The sequence below is a fragment of the Chanodichthys erythropterus genome, chromosome 10, assembly GCF_024489055.1.
Source record: "Chanodichthys erythropterus isolate Z2021 chromosome 10, ASM2448905v1, whole genome shotgun sequence".
In the NCBI taxonomy this organism is placed as follows: domain Eukaryota; kingdom Metazoa; phylum Chordata; class Actinopteri; order Cypriniformes; family Xenocyprididae; genus Chanodichthys; species Chanodichthys erythropterus.
The window spans coordinates 60,675,785-60,700,916 of NC_090230.1; the positions used below are offsets into that span (position 1 = coordinate 60,675,785).

The 25,132-nt window shown below is 38.5% G+C and overlaps 1 protein-coding gene across 6 annotated transcripts in view; it reads right to left on the reverse strand.

Moving 5' to 3' along the window:
• Positions 1-25,132, reverse strand: part of apbb1 (amyloid beta (A4) precursor protein-binding, family B, member 1 (Fe65)) — a 75,550-nt gene that overhangs the window by 17,921 nt on the left and 32,497 nt on the right. For 2 of the 6 annotated variants that reach the window (XM_067398459.1, XM_067398460.1), the window contains exons 2-8: positions 19,226-20,003; positions 16,979-17,169; positions 16,774-16,830; positions 16,608-16,684; positions 15,393-15,453; positions 15,117-15,263; positions 14,319-14,446 (exon numbers count right to left, since the gene is read on the reverse strand). In XM_067398459.1, coding sequence (XP_067254560.1) covers positions 14,319-14,446; positions 15,117-15,263; positions 15,393-15,453; positions 16,608-16,684; positions 16,774-16,830; positions 16,979-17,169; positions 19,226-20,003 — 1,439 coding nt within the window. The remainder of the gene's footprint in view (positions 1-14,318; positions 14,447-15,116; positions 15,264-15,392; positions 15,454-16,607; positions 16,685-16,773; positions 16,831-16,978; positions 17,170-19,225; positions 20,004-25,132) is intronic. The other 4 variants (XM_067398461.1, XM_067398463.1, XM_067398462.1 and 1 more) reach the window with 2 other exon arrangements.

Here is a 25,132-nt window from a genome sequence, read left to right on the forward strand (position 1 = left end):
GCATCCTCAATGTTTTGATTTCATGCTGACCGAGTTTGGTGGTGATCGGATTAATTGCCCAGGAGGAGTATATCAAATTCTAGAGCATGCATTTTCCAAACAACTCATAATAGCCGACTTCCTGTTGAGGGGACCTATAACTTGCACCATTAATTGGCTTGGGCCCTAATTATTAGAGAAATTGTGGGCTTCACTGCACACAGTGAAACACGCTTTGTGCTTACAATGTTCAGTATTGTTTTACCTTAAATGCTCTACAAAGACATAATTTATGCTGTTTGGAATGCAGTTGACCTTTATATTCAATACATGACACTAACTTGATAGAAGCAGCCAGAGACAACTGTGATTGCATCGTGTAAGAGTCCAAATCCATCTCAAAATGTAATTTGAGGGAGACTTCAAATGCTGCACTGGCAAGATCTGATGGAACTGACCAGGCACCCATCTAGACTTATGGCATGACACATGACTACCTGGAACAACATCCTTGTCGCTGAGCAGTGCATGAGATTTTTGACATTTTTGACACAGAGCCCTAAAACAACATTCAGAAAACACAATGTCTGACAAAGACCTTGCAGAAAAACCTTAGCTGTCAACTTCAAGTCAATATATGTGTTAGGACGTGTCCGTGGGTCCCAATCTTTGGGAGGGGGTACCAAAGCTGCTTGATGCGGAGGAAGATTGAGAATTACACACAGCTGGCACAGGCTCTCAAACACCACAAGGAATAAGCTGCTGAAGCGCTGCAGACTCTTGTGCCTCTGCGTAGTAGTAATAACATTAAATATTCAATATTATTGATCTGACTGCACTGACACTGTTGTATGAGAACTGAACTGACCTGGACAATGACACTGTCTTCTCCAGAGCTGCAGTATACAGGGTTCCTACACATTTTCCATTTTAAAATTCCATACTTTTCCATACTCAAATTTCCAGACCTCCTTCCAAATTATTTCTGCCATTGGTAAGCCTTGGTCTCCTTTTCTATGTTTTCTCTTCTTCATGTTTGCAGTCCGGGTCCTACAGTCTTTTAGCGTTCACACTTGTAGTTTGGTTCGTTTGTTTCATTTGGTCCAGCCCAAGAAGAAAAAAAAAAACATTTAGTCCTGGTCCGATTAGTATTCAGATTGGCAATTTTACCACCGAACCAAAAGATACCAAACCTTAAGGCATAGAGATACATTCACAATGTGATTGGTCGGATTTTATGACGTATTGCCTAATTTGAGACGGAACTTAACGAACATCCAAAACAATGCTGTGTGCTGTGGTAAATGCGCTCATTGTGTGTGTGTAGCGGTGCGTAGCCTGCATGTGATGGTATTTTGGCCAGCTGGGAACTCATGAAGAGCTTATAAAATGAGTAAAGTAAAGTAGTCAAACAGCGGCGGGATTCCATCCATCACACACAAACAATCTGCTGCGTGGAGACGCGTCTGATGCCTGACATGGGCAAACTTGTGACTATGACAAGAAAAAAAAAATGATATGCGTGAGGATTCTGTCCATTTTAGGGTCTCATTTTCCTGTTTTTGGTTAGTTTACATGTCTTTGGTCCGTGTTGCGTTCATATATCATTCGATATCATCCATCATATATCATCCATCTTTTCAGTGGTCTCGGTCCGCTTGTTGGGTGCGCTCCAGGCTTCTAAAGGCAGCGTTTACATATGTTCAAATGAACCGCATTAACCGAACAACATGCAGGAACATGCAGACTTCATATTTAAATAGCAGTCTTTTTGCATTTTAATATTCACAGACACTAGACCATAATCGTGATTTAACCCTCTGTGGTCGACAAACGTGCAGGTGCATTTGGTGGATTTTTTTTCAAGGAGAAAAATAAACTTAAAAGGTGCCCAAGAATGCTTTTTTACAAGATGTAATATAAGTCTAAGGTGTCTCTTGAATGTGTCTGTGAAGTTTCAGCTCAAAATACCCCATTAGATTTTTTTTAATTAATTTTTTTAACTGCCTATTTTGGGGTATCATTAACAATGCACTGATTTGACTATAATACAGTGCATTTACAAAGTTCACACAGCTAATATAACCCTCAAATGGATCTTTACAAGATGTTCGTCATGCATGCTGTATGCATGCTTCGAATTATGTGAGTAAAGTATTTATTTGGATGTTAAAGTTTTATTCTGAGTGAATTTGAGGCTGTCCTCCGTGGCTAACGGCTAATGCTACACTGTTGGATAGATTTATAAAGAATGAAGTTGTGTTTATGCATTATACAGACTGCAAGTGTTTAAAAAAATGAAAATAGCGACGGCTCTGGTCTCCGTGAATACAGTAAGAAACGATGGTAACTTTAACCTCATTTAACAGTACATTAGCAACATGCTAACAAAACATTTAGAAAGACAATTTACAAATATCAGTAAAAATATCATGCTATCATGGATTATGTCAGTTATTATTGCTCCATCTGCCATTTTTCGCTGTTGTTCTTGCTTACCTAGTCTGATGATTCGGCTGTGTGCAGCTCCAGACGTTAACTGGCTGCCCTTGTGGAATCCCTTTCGTGATGCTTTGAACATGGGCTGGCATTATGCAAATATTGGGGCGTACACACCGACTGTTACGTAACAGTCGGTGTTATGTTGAGATTCACCTGTTCTTCGGAGGTTGTTTAAACAAATGAGATTTATATAAGAAGGAGGAAACAAAGAGGTTTGAGACTCACTGTATGTCTTTTCCATGTACTGAACTCTTGTTATTTAACTATGCTGAGGTAAATGCAATTTTTGAATCTAGGGCACCTTTAAAATTTATGGTCATATCGCAGATAAATGCAATGCATCATTTGAAACTGTAAAGGGTCTACTTTTATTTGTGTCCAATTAAAATAACATTGTGCTTTTGTAAAATAAAAAAAACAGGGTGCGCATTCTGCCCTCTTGGTCTCCGTGAATGTTTTTCTGGATTGCATAACAAAAATGAATAAAACTCAGCGAATGCTTGTCACACAGACATGAGAAATATATCAACAGAAACATTTAAGCATCAACTTATAAATGATCTAATTCAAAACGAAAACAAATATTCTGTTTAGGGATGCACCAATACTATTTTTTAAGGACAGAGTACAAATACAGATACCTTTCTTCTAGAACTCGCCAATACCCAAGCCTATAGATTTATTAATTTCTCTCTTTTCTTGTATCTCTCTCTCTTTTTTTTTTTTTTTGGTGATGCAGTTTTTCAAGCATAACACAGTGAGACTAATGAATGTAGGACAGCTTCTTCATTATTACTCTAATGTGTGGGATTACAAATTTAAGAATCTGTTTAAGATCTGCGGATCCTACATCCTGACCATTTGGCAGGACAAGCTTAAGATACAGCAGTGTCTTTGTCTCTATGATAATGTAAAGGTATGGGTGATACTGTCAGACTGATTGGATTAGCACCTATGCATTTGAATGACACATTTATCCTTATTAGATCATGGCTGGGAAATGTAGAGAATGGGCTGATTCCTGTATTGCATTTGCATGCTTTGTTTAGATTGTCCACACCTCTACTCTATCTATCCCTCCCCCTTGAATTTATATGAACTACCAAGTCACTGCCTTAGTTAGATTTTGGATGACCACAGCGTCGCACAGAGGGTTTCTCAATAAAGAGTAACTTCTGCTTCAAGAGATCCCAAAGTCTCCTGGTCTATGCTTCTGAGATTTCCAACAAATGAAAAAAGTAACAATTTTTATGTGCTTGTGTTTTAAGAATAAAAATTTCACAGTGTCCAATAACCTTCAAAGGGCATAATTACCAATATATATATATATATAAAATTGTTGTATAAAAAGAAATTTACAAACAAATTACACACAATACAACAAATACTATAGAGATAAAAATTAAATAAACTTGTTTTTCAGATACAGTAGGTTTATTTACCATGTATACATTTATGTATAACATTTTGTTGTTTTATTAACATTAATGACAAATATAGGCTATGGTCCCTTTAAGACCGAATCCATGGATACTGACACATATCCTGTTTTCACCCAAATGTTTACGTCCACTTAAGCCGCCATAACCGACTGTATTTACGTGAGATACTCCACATGATGGACATTTTGACAACTATGTGGGCGCATTTGACCATTCAAGCGCGAGGAGAACTGATCACGCGCTGTCTGAGAGAACTGGGATTGTGCGCACGAAAGAGAGAGAGCGAGTGCGAGAGAGCACTTCTGGTCCATGTCATTCAGCGCGATTCCGCCTATTCCACCTTCACTAATCGATAACGAATTGAGATTGAAAGCATGCAGTTCGCAATGTGTGGGTTGTCATCATTAATGTTAAATGGCTCCTAGGGCAAATGCAAACGGTTACAGAGTCAAATGGACATCTCCAGGGCCCATAACCCCCTTCAGACCCCAGGGGTTAAGCGTACAGCTATAATTTTGATTTATTCATCCATAAACTGACAAATTCTGTCATACTGTTTCCATGACTGGATTCCGTTATTCTGTCCACATTTTTCGCATTGCGGAAATCATAGGGTCCTATATTTATAATGAGAAGCATTTAGAGTCCTGCTGTCAACTGCAGTTTTACATCAAAATAATTTTATTTTCTGGAAGTGAAGAATAGGCAGCATTTCATTAATTTATATATTGGAAAATAAGAAATTGTTAAGCCTATGAGAAAAAAATTGTCATCACTTGCTCCAGGGCAGGGGTAGGCAAGTTTGGTCCCAGAGAGCCACTGTCCTGCTGAGTTTAGCTCCAACCTTAATCAAACACACCTGAACAAGCTAATCAAGCTCTTCAGGATTACTAAGGCTATAGGCAGCTGAAGGTTTAGGACCGAACTTGCCTACCCCTGCTCCAGGGTATCGATTATAGCTATACTATAGCACAGAGTTATTCAATAAAAGTTCCAGTTAAAATAAATATTTCTCCCAACTGGATATAAATATAAAAGGTTAGACCAGATTTTTTAGCAGGCTATTTCATGCATTTATTTATTTATTTTTACATTTAGACACCTACATGTATGGCACATAGAAGGACTGAGAAAACATACTGGTGGTGCAGTGTTTACCTCTTAAGAAAAGTATGGGCAGTTTTTATATTTTGCTCAAAATAATAAACAACTAAAAACAACTTACATAATCTAATAAGTTAACCAGCAGTTTCAGATTTTGTTGTCTTCCCTTGCCTTCTCTAAATAATCTTCCAAATTATAACATTGTTCTTTATAAAATCCTCTTAATATGCTGAGTAATCATGCTAAATATGGAAGAAAAATAAAACGTATTGAACGATTGTGTATTTTGATTATCTTTAGTTAGAATTTAGTTATTTACATTGTGACTGTGCCTCAGATGCAATCAACTCTGGGTTTGTAAAGTTGTGAACCAAATGGCCCATACAGACATATGGCCCACAGAAACTGATGGGTGTGAATGACAAAGAAACAGCATTGCTCAGAGTAGATCGATCGCCTGTGGGAGGTCCTAACAGTGTTTTATTGTTTGTAACCCTTTTGTCTTCATGTATAAAGTTCTGTCCCACAGACAGAACATTGGGTTAAGATATTTTGGAGGCTGAGATGCTGATATCGATGCTGAAGAACTGTGCTACACTACTACCTTCAATAAATTCTTCTCCCCACAAGAACTCTGGTCAAGCTTGCATATTTTATGTATTACAGAAATTAATACATTGGCGAGCCACCCAAATGACTGCTCAGCCAAACACAGAATAATCAAACAATTTGGCGAGCCAGCCAGGAGAGACTGACAAGAAGAGAACTCATCAAATGCAACAAGGAGTGAACAGAAGAGTCTTGGAGATTCTACAGTTTTTATGTTGAAGATCAACAGACTGCATCTGTGGATACAATTTATTTGAATCAACTGGATCCTGTCTCAAAATATCCTAATTTGGTGAGTGAAACTTATCAGCTCTCTTAAAGAACTTACTTCAAAAAGAACATGTAGACCAGTAAAAATTTGTAGTGTAGTCACATACAGTATAGTGCTGTTGAGAATTTTAGGCTTGGGCCTTTCTTGTGGGTCTGTAGGAACATTTAGTTCATTCTCCTGAGACTGTAGGAGCTATAGATATAAGGTTTATAGCTTGGCCCTGTTCTCTTGAGTATGCAGGAATCATTTACGGAAGAGGTTTGGTCCGTTCTCATGAGAATGTAGGAACCACAGATATATAGTACATGGTTTGGTCCTTTCTCTTTTAGTCTGTAGAAATTGTTAAAGGGGTGATGAACTGAGAAATCAAATTTTCAAAGAGGTCATCACACTTTAAGAATATCCTGTAAGTTTTAGAGCTGAAAAATTCCTGTTAGTCCAATAAAAGCTTTAATTGACACCAGACCCAGCAAACGACAGGATTTACAAATTGGGGATCTATGACGTCAAAGGGAAGAAAGCACCGCCTCTGCAGAGGAACGCCTACTTTATCACTGCCTGTTTAGCCCCACCCACCGATTCACGCATGACATGCAATAGAATAGGTAGCCTACGTAATATAGGCCTATGTGGTGCTAAACTGGATCGAGCTACCAAGCAATAAACATGCCGTTGAGGATTACAAAATATTGTGCAGTGCCTGGACTTGACAGTAACACAACAACATGTAAGTAACTGTGTTAATTCTAATGCCTGATCTGATATGTAATGATTCATGTACAGTCAGATGTTCTTTGTCTGTGTGTCAGTAATCAAACCCGTGTCTAAATGTCAACTTGCGTTGTTTCTCTTAGTAGGATAAAAATCTATTATTCAATGATGATTAAATTATATAAAGAAAGCGGTCAAAGAAAGCCCCCTTTGCAATCTTTGGAGCAGCGCGTGCTGAAGCTATCAATCAAACAGCATGAGTATATCAGTGACTGACGCACAAAACTCCCATTTTATTTAACAAATCTTTTAGTTATATCGCGTTTGAACTGTTAGTGAAGATGAAAGCATTTGTTAGTGTACAGAAACTGAGTTGCAATGATGAGATCACTGCTTTCATGCCACTATCTAAATATAATGCCATAGATCTAAATGTAATGCAACACTTTTCACGATTAGTTAACCTTGAGAGCTGTAATAGTTAAAACACACTAAAGGAGAGAGTAATACTTGGCTATTTCAAATGGAAAGATGTTAGCCAATCACAGTAGTGGGCATTTACACTGAAGTCACACAGCAGACACGCCCCTTAAAACAGAACGTTCAAACCAGAGGGCTAAAATCAGAGTAGGAAAAATGCCTTTTATTTATAAATTATGACCATTTTGGATGTAAAAAGCATTTTAACATTAAAAGTGCACCCCAGGAAACATTATAAAACAATAAAACAACGCAGTTCATGACTCCTTTAAAGAAACAGTTTGGTCCATTCGTCCAGAGATTGCAAAAACCATAGAATGTCTTGGGACTGATGTTGCTGCAAGAATTATAATTTCTTGACTGGGTGCTAATTCAGTAGCCACTATAAGATTAAGGGGCCACAAATAGTTTGGGACTGATGTTGTTGCAAGAATTGGAAATTCCTGACTGGATGCTAATTCTGTAGCCACTATTTTAGTTTTGAAATAAATGGGTTAGAAGATGATGGCATAAAGCCATGGAACTATAAGTTTGTTAGCCTTCCAATGAAAGATACGGAAAGATCTAAAGTAAATTGTCTAAGAAAAAAAACTCTTAAAATTTTGCCTTGTGAGCTAGGACTCAAAAAGAATAGAACAAGTCTTTTCAGTCAGAAGTTTTCAGAAATGAAACAAGGAATATTAGCCTGAAAATGAATGTTTTGTCTTAAATGTAGTATTGAAAACTAAGCTGAGTTAGTAGACTAAAAAGAATAACATTAAATTGTTTTTTAACATTGGATTGTTAGGAAATTGTTAGGAGTACAAGTAGAGTGTATAATACACGATTTTGTATTTTGGAAACATATTTGATTTGTCCGTGTATCTGAAATGGTCAGTCTAAATGATTGCTGAGAATTTAAATCTGAATAAGCACCTAACGACTCTAACACCTTTTTTTCTGTTTCACACTTCTGAAGGCACATCTCCTGTACTTGCCATGGCTGAGTCTGCACGAAACAATGGTAATGGCCCTGCATTGAGGCCAACAACAGAAAGACATGGAACAGAACTTCCAAATGTTACTATTGATCAAATGATGGAAAATCTGAATGAATATTTGGACAAAACGCTGGGACTAAGGAAGTGCCAGGGTGACATCTGCCAGAAGTACAACATTAGGCACTCAGAGAATGGACAATGGGCCTTGCCGGACATTAAAAGGGCTTATGGAAAGATGCAGCACTTAAAGGTGCCCTACAATGATTTTTCACAAGATGTAATATAAGTCTAAGGTGTCCCCTGAATGTGTCTGTGAAGTTTCAGATCAAAATACCCCATAGATTTTTTTATTCATTTTTTTAACTGCCTATTTTTGGGCATCATTATAAATGCGCCGATTCAGGCTGCTTCCCCTTTAAATCCTCACGCTCCCTGCCCCCGAGTTCGCAACTCTATAATACATTGCATAAACAAAGTTCACACAGCTAATATAACCTTCAAAATGGATCTTTACAAAATGTTTGTCATGCATGCTGCATGCATGCATCAGATCGTGTAAGTATAGTATTTATTTGGATGTTTACATCTGATTCTGAATGAGTTAGATGCTATTGTCCTTGCTTGCTTAACTAGTCTGATGATTCAGCTGCACAGATCCAGACGTTAATACATTCTGCCTTGTCTAATGCCATGAACATGGGCTGACATATGCAAATATTGGGGGCATACATATTAATGATACAGACTGTTGCGTCACAGTCAGTGTCAGTTGAACTGTCACAAAAGTGGTTAATAAATATGTTTCACAGAGAACATACCAGCCAGCTACTCCAGAGCAAGTTGACAAACGGTCAAAAGATTTGCCAGATGTGTACAAACAACCACAGAAAGCTTGGCAATTTCTTCAGCATTTGCAGAAAATCTACAATTTACACCCACTAGACAGAGTGATGATTGTTAATGTGAACTTAAGGGACAATGACCAAAAGAAATGAACAAAGTGTTGAAAGAAGGACTGGTGAGTCTCAAGCAAACATTGAGGCTGGATTGGAAGCTGCACGAACATTCAACATTTAAACAACATTCTTGTTTGAACTGAAACCTGCAGAGGTTAATTGGGCTAAATTTACCTCATGCATGCAGAAGACAGGAGAAAGTGTTGCTGAGTATGAAGAACACTTCATACAAATTTGGTTGGAATATGCCGGTGTGAACAACAACGAAGATCACAGTAAAGATACTTGCATGCCTCTTAAAACTGCATTTGTAAATTGACTGAAACCTGAGATTTCTAAACCTCTTAAAATCAGGTATGATGACTGGCACAGCACTGGAACAGCATTCATGCAGAGATTGAAAGAACACAGGAGGTCAATCTCAGAGCTTTGCAAACCAAAACCTTGTCATTCAACCGGACAACGTGAAGAACGTGAATATGTGAGATACCCAAAAGCAAAAAAAAAAAAAAAAAAATCAAGGAAGATGCAGGTACTGCAACAAAGGAGGACACTGGGTTCATGATTGCAAGTTGATTTTAACACATCAAAGTGATGATGAGGACAAGTTTACAGACAAGCAAAAGCAGACTCTGCTGAAAGCTTTTGAGCCGCAGGAAAACTGAAGAACCTCTCTGCAGCACCAACTAGTGACATCTCATCTAACAGCTGATGTACACCATGTGTATAATATATATATATATACACACACACACAACAGTTCTGTCTGGTTCTCGAATCTGATTGGCTGATAGCCATGCGATATTTCAGTGATAACAGCACTCCTACTGCCTTTTCACCGTTTGTATCACTCCGCTTGAAGTGACCGTCATGGCGGCAGATCAAATCAACCGTCATTTTTACAAATACTACTTCTTGTACCACGAACTGTAGTTTTAATAGTTTTTTTAGGCGAGAATGTAGTTGTTTAGACCTGAAATATGTGTCTCATATTTATTAACAGAGCCTATTTTACAATTTGTTTTTTAACGTTTTCGGAGATGCGAGCTCGAGTGCGTCAGCGGCCGTTCAGAGCTTCTGTAACCGCCGAGAACAGCTTCATCTCGGCCAGTGCCTCGGGATTTGCCGCTGGCTCTTATAATGGTTAAACATGAGACATAATTCAATTTGAGTACATAGAACGGGCAATCATTGGTCTTATTAATCTATTATTTTATATCTATTAGAGCAAGTCGAATTGTGCTATATTAAATTTGATAATAATAAACGTTACGTTACATCCTTATATAGCACATTGGCTACAACTAGACGGGACATATCAGACTCTTCTCCGCTTCAAATACGTAGAACATTAAACTTTATAAACATATTTTTTTTTGAGTAAAGAAAACGCTTTACTTTTTTTTTTTTTTTTTTTTTTTTTTTCAAACATCAGATTTTTATTTACCTTTGCATTGCACAGAGGAGATGTCCAAACTGCGTGCGCACTTCATTCAGAGGTGAGGCGGATTAATGAGGCTTGATTGACAGTTTGAGGATCCAATGGAGTTAGGAGGTTTTGTCACACGCTCTTTAAAATCCTTTTCATTCATTAAATATTTGTAAAACCCACATACCAGCGTAAATGGTGACCTATTTTTTTTTTTAATAACTAGTGCTTTATGTTTGACTGAACTGTACAATTGTGCTTATATGTTGTTCAATAAATATCATTTTATATAAATATGTCCAGGAACTGCGTTTTATGGCTGTATATCAGCACGCAGTGATTACCTGCGGCCTCGTGCCTACGGACGAATCACAGCGTGCTGATACACAGCCATATCACACGGCTACTCGTGTGATATTGCTTTATATATTATATATATATATATATATATATATACACACAAAAATGACAAATGAAGACTCCATCCTAAAGGTGAAAGCATACACAGAAGTCTCAACAACTGAAGCCAAAGATGATGTCCTAGTAGACAGTGCTGCTAAACAAGCCGTAAAGGAGAGAAGTGCACATAAAGAGGCATTAAGACAACTTGAGCAAGACAGACAACCACACAGTAAACAGATGCAGAATGAAGTGCACAAAGAAGAAAAAACATCACTGATGGAAAATGGAGTTGAACTGCATGAAGATAACCCAATGCAGTGAGAATGACCACAGGAAAACAGGACTATGCTTCTTTGAACATGTCACAGGCCGGCCCATGCCCAATGAAAATCTGACATCTGACAGCCTTGTCCAAACTGACTCAGCCTGGCAGTACACAATGCCAAGGGTAAAGTTTTGACACCTACAGAGGGGGGGCCATGGTATAATAATTAAAAAATCTCAGGTCACTGTGAGAATCCAGGTGGAAAAGCCCACGTCAGGATCTCTTGATAGTTGAAGGAGTTAAGGTGCAAAGAAAAGAAAAGTGGATCGGCGTGAGCCAGTGGAATTTGAAACGTCTACCTAGAGACGAGGGATATATGGCAGTAGTGTTTATCAGAGTCCAGAAATGGCGGGACTAGGGTTTTTAGGCTCTAGCTTGTCGCCTGAGGAGGAAGACATAAACATATAGCCACTGATAAACAGTACTGTCCTGCCAATATTAAATAGGGACAGTTTTAGGAGCAATTAGGAGTTATTTGATTAAAATATTTTCCTTGCTAAGATACGTTTCCCTTTTCTCTTTTGTGTGATTGCAGGTGTTCCAGCACTCCAGAGGATGACCAAAAACATCCAACACCTAGACCGCACTGCAGTGACCACCTAGCTGAATATGCCTGAACGTCCACAGAAAACACTTCCTCAAGACCACAATGTCAAATAAGAAAGGACTCAAGCATTCAGGAGGATGCAGACTTCACCATGAACACATATTCTTTCATTATCTTAAATAATGGAACCTGTATACACCATACTGTATACATAAGTTATGAAAGTTTGTTTTATGATCAAAAATGATCAAAGGGGGGATTGAAAGATTATGTGTATTTTCATTATCTTTAGTTAGATGCTTTTACATTGTGACTGTGCCTCAGATGTAATCAACTCTGTCTGTGTTTGTAAAGATGTGAACCAAATGGCCCATACAGACGTATGGCTCACAGAAACTGATGGGTGTGAATGACAAAGAATTGCTCAAAGTAGATTGCAGGGTAGATCGATCTCCTGTGGGAGGTCCTAACAGTGTTCTATTGTTTGTAGCCCTTTTGTCTTTTATGTATAAAGTTCTGTCCCACAGACAGAACATTGGGTTAAGATATTTTGAAGGCTGAGACACTGACATCGATGCTGAAGAACTGTGCTTCACTACTACCTTCAATAAATTCTTTTCCATCTCTATCTCCAATTCTTGTCATCTGTATGACAAATAAAAATAAGAATTGTATGGTTGCTGCATTCTTGTTTTCTGCAGTGTTTTAGCAAAAGTATACTGACTAACTTTGACGATGTATTTTTCTGCTCACCATGTTTCTGCTGTTGTTAAAATAACCACATCATCTGCAGTTCTTAATGCGGCGCTTTACATCTTTATCGGAAAAAAAGCAACATGCATGGAGCGAAAAGAGCTTGAATGAAAGCATGTTTGGCTTTATATGACAATATTAGAGGATGAAATGCCAAAAGATCATTACAGTAAACGACCCTGAGCACTTGTGTTGTGAACCGCTCCTTTTTTGATGCACAGCTGACTTTAATCTGTAGAAACGGTAAAATGGAATAATTATGTCCGCAATCTGACATTTGAATACCAGTGTTATATAGCATGACTAATCTCTAAAAATGATTATTGATTCTCATCCATAGCCAACAGAAAAGACTTGGAAACATTGGAAAGATGGAAAAGGTGAAGAATCTTTACACAGCTCTTTTCCAGACAACAGCAGTTTGTAGTCATCACAATTTCCAAGTTCCAAAATTGACAAAAAGCAGCATAAATGCATCATCACAGTACAAATGACTCATGCTCTATATTCCAAGTCTTAAGTTTTCTGATGCTCTCAAATTTCATGCAGATGCCTCCAGACATGCTGAATGGGGGGAAAAAAAGATTTGAGAGCTGAACGAGTAGGGAAGATTAAGATAGTGAAGAGTGAATACTTAAATTTGGGTCTGTTCCACACACAAGGTTATCACATGACTGGGACTTAGAATATAGTGAAGGGGTTCCCAAACTTTTCCATTACAGGACACTTACAGGACACTCCTAGACAAGTATAATCTATCTCAAGACCCACCAAAAATTTGAGATGGTGGGGGGAGGTGTACTGTAAGCTTAATCCTAATCAAAAGTTTGATAGGACAGAAATCGTAAGTATTTAATAAAAATGTTATTTTATAGTACAACTGTAAAATTTCAATACAAATATTTACATTTTAATTTCTTAAATTTACAGACGTTAAAAAGTACATGAAATATGTCCACAAAAACTTGAAACGCGCTTGCTCCGGTCTGGATATGAACTGGATATGAACTGTATACACCGAGTGTTAAACTCATTGCAGTGTTCAGCGCAGAAAACACTCTAATACTCGTTCCGTGTGTACATGTGAAATGCTTTTTACAGACATATTTTCCGTGCGTGTTGGTAGGTAGCCAAATATGCGTGAGGGAAAGCAAACAACGCACTCTTACGACTATGTCTCTGAAAGACAACAGCGCTCACCTTGAAACATGCAGTGGATATATTTATATAATACTTAAATTGCAGCCTTTGTGATTTCGAAAATCACACTAAGCAATATCAGGATTTACATTTAATGTCGGTTTATCATGTAGCCCTAGACTAAACTGTTTGTGAATGTGAGTGTGTGTGTCATTCACTGAAACATTTAGCTGCAGCCAAGTGACATTGCACTTTTCCCACTCTGCGACCCACAGTTTGAAAACCCTTGACATAGGGCATAATACTTTTTTGTTTTTTTTTTAGAAGCTTGACAGCTGTGGCATCAATGTATGAACAGTAGTTGAATGTAAAAGAATGGCTTAAAATTGTTCCAAAATTGTTCTTTTGCGTCACACAGAAGAAAGCAAGCACACAATGCAAAAAAACAAACAAACAAACAATTAAAATACAATACACAGCACACTACCTCTCCCTGGGATCCAGGATGCAGCAGGACAGACAATAAAAACACAATAACATAGTAATTCAGCATCATATTAATTATATATTAAAAAAGCTTCAGTAAAGAGTATTGTTGTTTCTACAGAAGTTAAAAACGAGGCAAAAGAAAGGTTAAAGATCAATTATCTCTAATGCCGGCAACTCACTGAGTTGCTTACAGACTCACCTGCCATCATCGCGTCCCACTCCCCACACACGGATGCTGACGATTGGCTGAGAGTGGAGCACCGTACGCCCATGAGGCTCGATCAGATTCAGAGTCTCATTCTCCAGCACCAGCAGCATTTCTTTCCCCTACAAACCAACATAAACACAAACAATGGCATACTATCATATAGGCCTTTATCACACTTCCGAGTTTGAAAAGCAGTAGCATAAAAATAGTAGCATAAAAAAAAACATCTGTTGCAGCCTGTATCAATTGCTGTGCCCATATTTTGTGATTTAAAAGGGAGCATGCAAGCTATACTCTATGTGTATGCCCAGTACTTCAGAGTCTGATCACCTTATTTTATAGCAGAACTGCAAGAATGCAAAATACAAACAACATATCACGTTAAAGAGCATTAGAATTAGACAAATCTTAAAACATTAATTATGACTAAAGTCTATTTTGGGGGGATTAAATTAAAGGTTTTGGGGAAACATTGTATTAAACAATGTTTACATTTTTTCATGCACTTAGCCCCTAACAATAGTTATATAAATAAATATATTTACAAATAAATGGTCAGTTCTTTTTTTGTTATAAGAACAAAACATTAATAAACATATGAAGACAACACTTAAGTTTGGTAACTTAATTCAATACTGATAATACTGTATACTTGACAAAACCTTCAGCAATTATTGTGATATGAAATGTTGATACAGTCACATGCCTAACTGCTATCAAACATAGCCAATGTCTCTTTTACCCATTCATTCTTTCAAATTCTAATGATTTCCACACATATGCACATACCTCGCCCCAGATGCCAGCTGTGTCATCTAGATTGTGTTTCTGGTAGGACAGTTGTCGAATACAGTTATTAACGGCAACACTACTCCTGCCAGGAGCCATTTCCTCCTCTGATATCTCCACCCAGCCCAGAGAACGCACTGCAAAGCACTGCAAAACACACACACACACACACACACACACACACAAAAACAAACAAACAAACAAAAAAACATGAAGAAAACAAACATGGAGAAAAACATCTTGATGATGTGTATGTGATCAGTCATTTGTGTTTACCTTCGCCCTCTCAATACTGCTAACATAAGTCTGTTCCTCTTCCTCCTCAGACTGAGAAAAACTGCACACAACAAGATGACACAGAGAAGGGTCAATGCTCCTGTAACTCAAACAGTAGAGCAGAGGTGCCCAATCCTGTTCTCTTCCTGCACAGTTCAGTACCAACCCTACTCCTACAAACTTGGTTCTACAAACATTTGAGCAAGAATGGGTCACTCTCAGGAGCTCAGTGAATTCAAGCATGGTACCGTGATTGGTTGCCGCCTGTGCAATAAGTCCATTTGTGAAATTTCCTCACTACTAAATATTCCATGGTCAACTGTTAGTGGTATTATAACAAAGTGGAAGCAATTGGGAACAACAGCAACTCAGTCACAAAGTGGAAGGCCATGTAAAAATAAATAAATAAATAAATAAAAATAAAAAATAAAAATCACAGAGCGGCATCAGCGCATGCTGAGGTTATGGTGTGGGGTTGTCTTTCAGGAGTTGGGCTTGACCCCTTAGTTTCAGTGAAAGGAACTCTTAATGCTTCAGCATATCAAGAGATTTTGGACAATTTCATGCTCCCAAATTTGTGGGAAAAGTTTGAGGATGGACTATTCCTGTTCCAACATGACTGCGCACCAGTGCACAATGCAAGGTCCATAAAGACATGCATGAGTGAGTTGAGTTTGGTGTGGAGGAACTTGACAGTCCTGCACAGAGTCCTGACCTTTACCCAATAGAACACCTTTGGGATGAATTAGAGTGAAGACTGCTAGCCAGGCCTTCTCAACCAACATCAGTGCCTGCCCTCACAAATACTTTTCTAGAAGAATGGTCAAAAATTCCCATAAACACACTCCTAAACCTTGTGAAAAGCCTTCCCAGAAGAGTTGAAGCTGTTATAGCTGCAAAGGGTGGGCCAACTCCATATTAAACCCTATTAAGAATGGGATGTCATTAAGAATGTTCATGTGCGTGTAAAGGCAGACATCCCAAAACTATTGGCAATATAGTGTGTTATTTTGCTGGTTCAGGTGCGTTTGATCAGGGTTGAAGCTGAACTTTCTTTAGGAACAGGATTGGGCACCCCCTTCAGTAGTCTTAACGTGAGTGGCTTTAGATAAGCGTCTACGAAATGCATAAATGCAATGCAGTGTAAATGTTATTGTGGAGTAATACTGTGTCATGCTCAGTCGTCAAGTCAGTGATGTTTGATCGATTTTGTACCTCAGATTGATGGAGGCGTAGCGTAGAGTTGCTCCCTCAAACTCCTTCAGACTTTCATCAGAAGCTACATCCTCCTTCTGAGCAATAAAAAAAGCATTATATGAACTTAAAAAAAGAAAAAAAAGAATGAGGTGTTTGTATGTCTGTGACTCCATTATGAACCTACCTGCCAGAGTTCTTCAACACTGAATGTGTTTGGTTGTGAAACACTGCTCCATGTAATCTAATTTCAATGTGTTCATGTTTATAGACATGTACAAAGACTTTAGCATTCACATGGGTTATAATAATACTTATTATTAATAACTGCAAACAATTTCAATAAGAAAGAAAATATTTTTGTAGACATGTATATGATGACATGCGTGCACCTGTGGCTCGTCAGCTGGTGTGAGCACAGGCGATGCACTGGCTGGTCTCTCCTCCAGGGGCCCAGGTGGTTCCCACTGTGTGGTACCTGTGGGAATGTGCCAGTAGTAGGTGCCTGATGTGTCCTGCACTCGCATCCAACCAGCAGGCAGGTCCGTGTCTGTTTCAAATGCACTGCCATCCCAATAGGACTCTATAACCAACAATGAAACATGTTCTCTTTGGGCCTGTTTACACCTGGTATTAACATTTCGAGTGATCCGATCACAAGTGGTGAGGTAAAGCAGATAGCAGTATTATGCGTCACAAATGTGAATTTCAAGTTATCATTAGCTTTCTCACCAAAACCAGTTTATAATATATGGTTTTTATGGACTAAACACTTAATTAAAGTTTTTTTTTTTTTTTTTTTTTTTTTTTACACAAGATGAGCCTGTTTTTAGTAGATATGATGTTTCGAGCAGAATGTTCATTGTTATTTAAGTCAATTTCCTAGATTAAATTCATATAATCAAGTCACAGTTCTCATGCAATATGAGGAAGAAAGATCTTTCTGAAGATGAAAAGCATGAAATGGTGCAATGTTGTGCAAAAGGCATGAAAACAACTAATATTGTGTGAAACTGAATGATGATTATTGAATTATCATAAGATTTGTGAGTGATTTAGAGCACAGCAGAACTCGGTCAGATAAAGGCTTATTAATTAAAGTTCCTGTCAAAAAAATTAATTGTATTAAAAGGGCAGCTATAAAAAAGCCAGTGTTGAGCAGCAAACAGGTATTTGAAGCTGCTGGTGTCTCTGGAGTCTCAAGAAGCTCTCCATGCAGGCTGGCAGTTGTGCGTAAAGACGCATTTCAGCCACTCCAAACCAAAACTCACTAAGAGAAACATTAACAGTGGATGTAGAAATACATGAAGACTCATTTTTAAATAGTTTTATTCACTGAATAATGCCGTACTACAATGGATGGTCTAAATGGATGGATTTCTGGATGGTTGGTGAATGGCCACCACGTTCCAACAAGACTGTGACGTCAGCAAGGAGCTGGTGGGTGATGATTTGGGCTGGAATATTGGGAAGTGAGATGGAAGGTCCCTTTAGGGTCTCTGAGGGTATTAAAATGACTTTTGCAAGATATGTGGAGTTCATAACTGGCCATTTTCAGCTATGGTATAAAAAGGAGGATAGTGCATAGTACAATGCACTATTGTACAATGCACTATGCACTATCCCATGCTGCAAAAAAAACACCACAGCAATAAAACTGTTTGAAAATGTATTTCTACACCCACTGTAAATGTTTATCTGTGAGGTTTGATTAGTGGTGTCTAAAATGCATCTTTATGCACTGCCAGCCTGCATGGAGAGCTTCTTGAGACTCCAGAGACACCAGCAGCTTCAAATACCTGTTTTCTGCTCAACACTGGCTTTTTTATAGCTGCCCTTTTAATACAGTTTTTTTTTTTTTTTTTTGACAGGAACTTTCATTAATAAGCCTTTATCTGACCGAGTTCTGCTGTGCTCTAAATCACTCACAAATCTTATGATAATTTGATAATCTCCCTTCAGTTTAACACAATATTTGTTGTTTTCATGCCTTTTGCACAACATTGCACCATTTCATGCTTTTCATCTTCAGAAAGATCTTTCTTCCTCTCCATATGGCATGAGAACTGTGACTTGCTTAATAATGTGGAACAACCTCTAAGTAGGGTTTCCATAGATCTGGCAAATTATTTTGTCTGAGATTGATCCCAGTTATCTAAAAAGACATGGATAAATAAACAAACAAACATTTTCTTAGAAAAACTAAAATCTGAATGTTTTTTGTACTGAAATCTTACTGATATGTCAATTGCATAATAATTTGGAACGCAGTGTATACACGTTTGCCACGATATAATTGGTTATACCCTTTACTCAGGTAAAAGGGAAAAACACTGACTAAAACTTAATTGATAACAACAGTTCCTATAACAATAGCCTAACACTTGAGAGCTAGGTATTTTTATCGACATAAAAAAAAATCACTATAAGTAACAGGCAGCAAAGCATGTGTACTGACAGAAGTAGTTACCTTTTATTTTACAGGAACAACAGCACAAAAGTCAGCAAGATATGATTAATCTGGTTACACAACTAATACTGAGGTTTAGAGAACAACACAGTTTAATCTGACTACAGATCACCCGAAATGGATACTTGAGAATTTTCTCGGTGATCACCTGCCTTTCTATGTGACCTACCTGGCTCTTCATCGGGGGTGCTGCTTGTAGTGCTTCCCTGTGACAGCGACATGCAGCTGGAGTCCTCGTCACTGGTAACGGCATTCTTGCCAAACAGCAAACAAGCATTTCTGCTGCCACTTTCGCCTCCTTTCTTCTGAATTTCAGACCTGTCTATGTTCACGCATCCACTGGGATTTAAATTTTCCTCTTCTTCTCTTTCTGCTTCCTTGTCTCTCATCTGCTCTTGGTTTTCCTGATTATTCTCCATCATGGCGGCAGAAGAGTAAATCAGAAGATGTTCATCAGCCGCCCAATCATGCAGGTCAGAGCAGAGCGCTTTCAGGGTCTTGTTCTTCTCTTCATTTCGCCGCTGTGAGTTCTGGTTTGGGTTTCTATCTGTGGATTCATTCTTGTTTTCAACCAGATTGAGATTCTGGTCTTGCTGCTGCTGCTCTGCTAACTTGCATATTTGGTTCTGATCTTCTTTCATCCACTTGGTGTTGCTCTCAGAGAATGGAAGACCATGTTCATTTTCCTGATTTCTGCTCCATTCATCTTCCTGGTGCTGGAGGGATGCATCATCATCTAGTCCTCCCATAATGCCTTTGAGGAGCTGGATGGAGGTTGTACTGGCGTAATTGTGTCGACTCTTTGGAGAGAAAGAGGTTGACCCAGGAGTATCTTTCAGGCCTAACTTTCTTTCATAGGATAAGCAGAGGTCAAGGGTCAGTGAAGGGGGTATGTACGTGTTTTCATTGAGTAAGTCTGAGGGGCTCTTCACAGACATGACACAGAGCTGTAACAACACCACACATTATATGCATCTTTAAAAGGCACATGTAACGCCATAAAAGACATGAACATTTCACACACTAACTCACTGTGACAAACATGCTAATCCTGGCCACTAAAATAGTTAATCATTTTACATTGCAATATCACTATTCATAGCTAGGGATGACTGATCCTATAAACTGATCTGTCTCAGCACTAAAAAACAAAACAAAAAAACTTGGATTGGGTATCGATCAGATGGAATTGATCCAAATCCGATACTGTGTGCTACAAAGTTTGTTACTAAAAAGGACAAAAAGCTATTATGTAAGCACAATAAGAGATTTAGTGTAATGCAATTAATAAATTTTTTTTTGATTTTGGTTTCCACCCTGTATGATAAAAAGATAATCAAGGTAAACAATTATTTTGCCACATTCCGTTTTTGCGCACCTTCCTTTCCTTCAGTGGTGTTTTTGTTCCTCCCTAAAAGCCCAAACTTAACGTACAATTCAGCAAAAAATTGATAGAAGTAGACTATCAAGCTGGACATGCTTGATATTGAAAAAATAATTATTTAAAGTGCATTAAAAGCTGCGCTATTCCCCAGGCAACTTTCTGTGCATGCGCTCTGAGACGTTTGAGCTTGAGCAAAACTTGAGCAAAATGCAGAGCTTGGCATGTATTCAGGTAAGCACAGTCATTTATGCTCTAAGTGAATGTAAACAGTTAGGAAACAAATTGGATGTGTATCAGTATATTCGATCTGTGCATTCCGTTTCAAAGCTGGGACGCACTAAGCCGATGGTTGGCCGTCAGGCAACGCCGGGCCATTTTTGAGTGTTGGTCAGCATAGTTTTTTCGGTGGGTTTCTGCACTGCTGGCTCGTCGAATACAACATCTCTCTGAGTGCTCAAAACAAACATTTTTCTGAAGTTTACATGTCTTTAATTCAAGAAGTCTTAAAGATTTCTTAATGTCATTTTAGATTCTTGTTTTTGTGAAAATTTTCTTTTGAAATCTTCATTTTTGGAATCTTCACAAGGCCCTATATAATTCAATCTCATGGATATAGGGATGTCAATGAGGTAACATGTAGTTACGATACTGCATATTTGAACTCTTGGTAGCTTCAGAAGCTGTTAAAATGAACAAAATGTTATCTTCCAAACATCCCTAAAACAGATTCAAATATAGATTCTTATAAACAAACTTCTGAGAGCAAGTTAATGTGCTCAACTGATTTTTGGTACTCAGAGAGTTGTTTTATGCAATTCTTTTGATAGAGGGAACAAGATACATTTCAGTTTTAAACATTATTTTTCAGACATTCCTCTTTAAATGTAATATGTATCAGCTGTGTGCAAAGTGAACCACATTTGGGGTTTTTTAATCACCGAAAATGGGTAAAATTCAATTTAAAAAAAAATCAAAATTTGAACATGGAGCTGATTTGAGATTCCCATAACTATGGGACTCAACTATATAGGGCCTTGGAAATGAGGATTTCAAAAGGAAAGTTTTAGGGCTGCCCCTGACTTTTTTTTTTTCTATTCGACTATTAGTTGTTCATTTAAGCCATTAGTTCAATAATCGCATGTTTATTAAATTAATTACTTAAATATATACTGAGAAGAATACTAGGCCTAAACCAAGGGTTCCCAAACACATTCCTGGAGCCTCCCCAGCACTGCACAATTTGCGTCTCCTTTGTCTGACACACCCATTTCAGGTCTTGGGAGTCTCGACTAATGAGCTGATGATATGAATCAGGTGTGTTTGATTAAGACGACATGGAAAACATGCACCCTGCGTTCCAATGTCCATACTATACATCGTAAATAGTATGTGAGATTAAAATAAGTGTGCCCCAAAGCATAGTATGTTGAAAAGAGTATGCCAAAAGTCCCCGGATGGTCTACTACAGGGATGGACAACTCCGGTCCTGGAGGGCCAGTGTCCAGCAGAGTTTAGCTCCAACCCTAATCAAACACACCTGAACCAGCTAATCAAGGTCTTTAGGATTAGTAGAAAGTTATAAGCAAGTGAGTTTTTATCAGGGATGGAGATAAACTCTGCAGGACACTGGCCCTCCAGGACCGGAGTTGTCCATCCCTGGTCTACTATTTCCGGTAGATTTTTGAAGTGTGGATCCGTGCACACTATAAAGGCTAATATTGCCCACAACCCATTGCGCATTGGATGAGGATTCAGTTCAGAACTACAAACACGAGTAAAAAGTGTTAAAAAACTACAAAACATGGCGGATACGCGCGATCGACGCTGAGAGGTTTGACTGACTAATAATCAGTTTAACCTGATAGAAAATATATATTTAATGTTACCCGTGTTATTTTTCATCTGCAAATACCAATGTGGACTTTTATAAAGATCCAAATGGCCATTAACTTTTAAATGCATCATTATGGATTAATATGAGGAGAGTTCTCCACATGAAAGACCCACGACTGCAGATCAACGTACTTCATTTCTCTCCGATACAGTAGGAAATTAACTAAATGAAATGTGGAGGATGTAAGATGATTGACAGGCCAGTTTACGGTGACAGGATGCGACAGAGAGAAAAGACGCGATTGTATGACATGATAGTATGTCCCAAAGCTTGTCTACTCTTTTGCTACACACTCAAAAGTAAGTACTTTTTGTTTACAGAAAGAGTACATACTTTTAGGGCGTAGTATAAGTAGGCGAATTGGAACGCAGCAGCAGTGTTGGGGAGGCTCAAGGAATGTGTTTGGGAACCCCTGGCCTAAACCATTATGGCCCTGTTTCACAGACAGGGCTTAGACTAAGTCAGGATTAGACTTTAGTTCAACTAGGGTAGCTTTTTTTTCAATTTAAGTAGCTTTTATAAATGTACCCTAAAAGAAAGCATTACTGGTGTGCATCTTAAAACAAGACACTGGCATATTTTAAGATATGTCAGTGCAACTTTCTTTCATTTGAAACAGCTCAAACATGCATTTTAGTCTAGGACTAGCTTAAGCCTTGTCTGTGAAACCAGGGGAATGAGTGTATAATATAGTGCTAAACCCTGCACCCCCAGTATGTTTTCTCAGTCCCAAGGCCTTCTATGTGCCATACACATAGGTGTCTAAATGTAAAAATGAATAAATGTATCCATAAAAATAGCTAAAAAAAATCTGATCCAAAAACTGATCAAAAAAAGTATTGTCCGGACCTTCACTGGGAAGGAAATATAGAGATCGGACCTCTTAGAACTTCATTGAATAATTGAATACCCCTGGTGTAGCCTATTCATGTGTGATTGTGGGGTAGAGCTTAGATTCTCTGCCCGAGCCCGAGCCCGGACTCGGCCCGGCCCGACCCGACCCGCGGGCCGGGTCGGGCCGATATTTCCCGCCACCGTCCTCGGGCCAGGTCGGGTCGGGCCCTTGTCACGTGTCATGCGCAGCGTCTCGTCCACTCGCAGTCTCGCACGCGTGACGCATCACACCTGTTGTGCGTGTTGTACTATTCAGTAGCTTAAAGCCTCGTTTAAAGCCTCGTTTACACTACACGCGTGCGGCGCGTTACGGCTGCGACGCGGCTACCGGAGCTGATACGCGGCCACTCTAGTCAATGCTCGTGTTTACACCAGCCGCGCCGCGGTGCGTTTGAGAAGCGTCCCAGAGGCGGCTCACCGCGCCGCTTCGCTAAAGATATTTTTGACGGACGCCGCGTCCAAGACGCGCAGCTGAAATACAAAATAAAGTCAAAATAATCACCCTGAGTAAACTCCCGCTCATATTTCACATTAATACGATGCCAGAAACTGACGACAAGAGATTCGAACTTGAAATTTCTTGTTTTTTGTTGTGTTTTAACTTCATCTGTATGGCTACAGCAAAATAAAGTATGGCATAGCAATAAACACAATCAAACCGGACAAAATATAACCATTTAGCCATTAAAAACATGAAAAAATTAACGAAAACAATGTTTGCCAGGCAAATCTAGTGGTCTCGCGAATCCAGCCGCCTCGCTTCTGAAATGCTTCTGGTGTGAGTTGACACCCCTCAGAAGACGGAACAAAACCTTGTCGGAGCCGAAACGAGGCTTAAGTACAACATGGAGCTTGAAGAACCAAAGAAAAAAATAAAACAGGAGAATTAACTTTGAGCAAGTCTGGAGGAAAATCGGAGGTATGGAAACATTTTAAACTAGTTTTAATAAACAAACAACGCAGTTTACATGCTTCTTCCTTGTCGTATTATTCATTAAGATAATAATTAATAAATGCACGCACAATTATGAACTTGATAAATGTTACAGATATGTTTTACTATGCACAAACAAATGCTTTTCAACTTACATATGCAAAATTCAGAATTAAATGAATGTGCTGCAATTTGTACAAAAAGAGAGTCTAGCTATAGCCTACGTGTTTTAGCCATTAAATAAGCACATTTAGTTTCAAGTTTGTTAAGTTTTGTTTTGAAGAAAGATTTTCTTTAAAGTGAATTTCGTTTAGTATTAATTGTATCTTAATTTTAATACATTTTTCATCATCCAATTACCTGGATTTAATACATAAAAAGCAATATAGCAGACAATATAATATTGATATGGAGGCGCCGGCGCGCCACGGACACACTTACACCATTTGAAACTCGTAACACACGCTGTCACCGAATTTACAAATGCACATCTTGTTGCTCACACACATATTATGTTAAAATAACAATAGGTTGAAGTAACATTATTAATAATAATTAATCTTTAAGAATATTTGATTGAATGCTGAATGTTGAGCTTGTTCAATTTAATAAAATTAAAACTTTATTATAATTAAAATAATTTAATATTTAATATTGAGTGGCCAATTTTTGCTCATTTATTAATAGTATTTATATAATTTATATAACTGCGCAGCTCCCCCTGTAGCCTATGATCTAGCACAGCAGCACCTGCGTTAAAAAAAATAAAATAATCTGGCGCCGCCCCTGGTTATAACGGCCCACATATTAAAAATGGTCGGGTTTAAATCGGGCTCGGGCTCATAATTACAGTGGACGTGTCGGGCCGGGCCGGGCTCGGACACAACGTGCTCGGGCTCGGGTAGGGTCGGGCTTGATTTGTTGGGCCCGATCTAAGCTCTATTGTGGGGGAGGGGTGCGATTTTCGAAT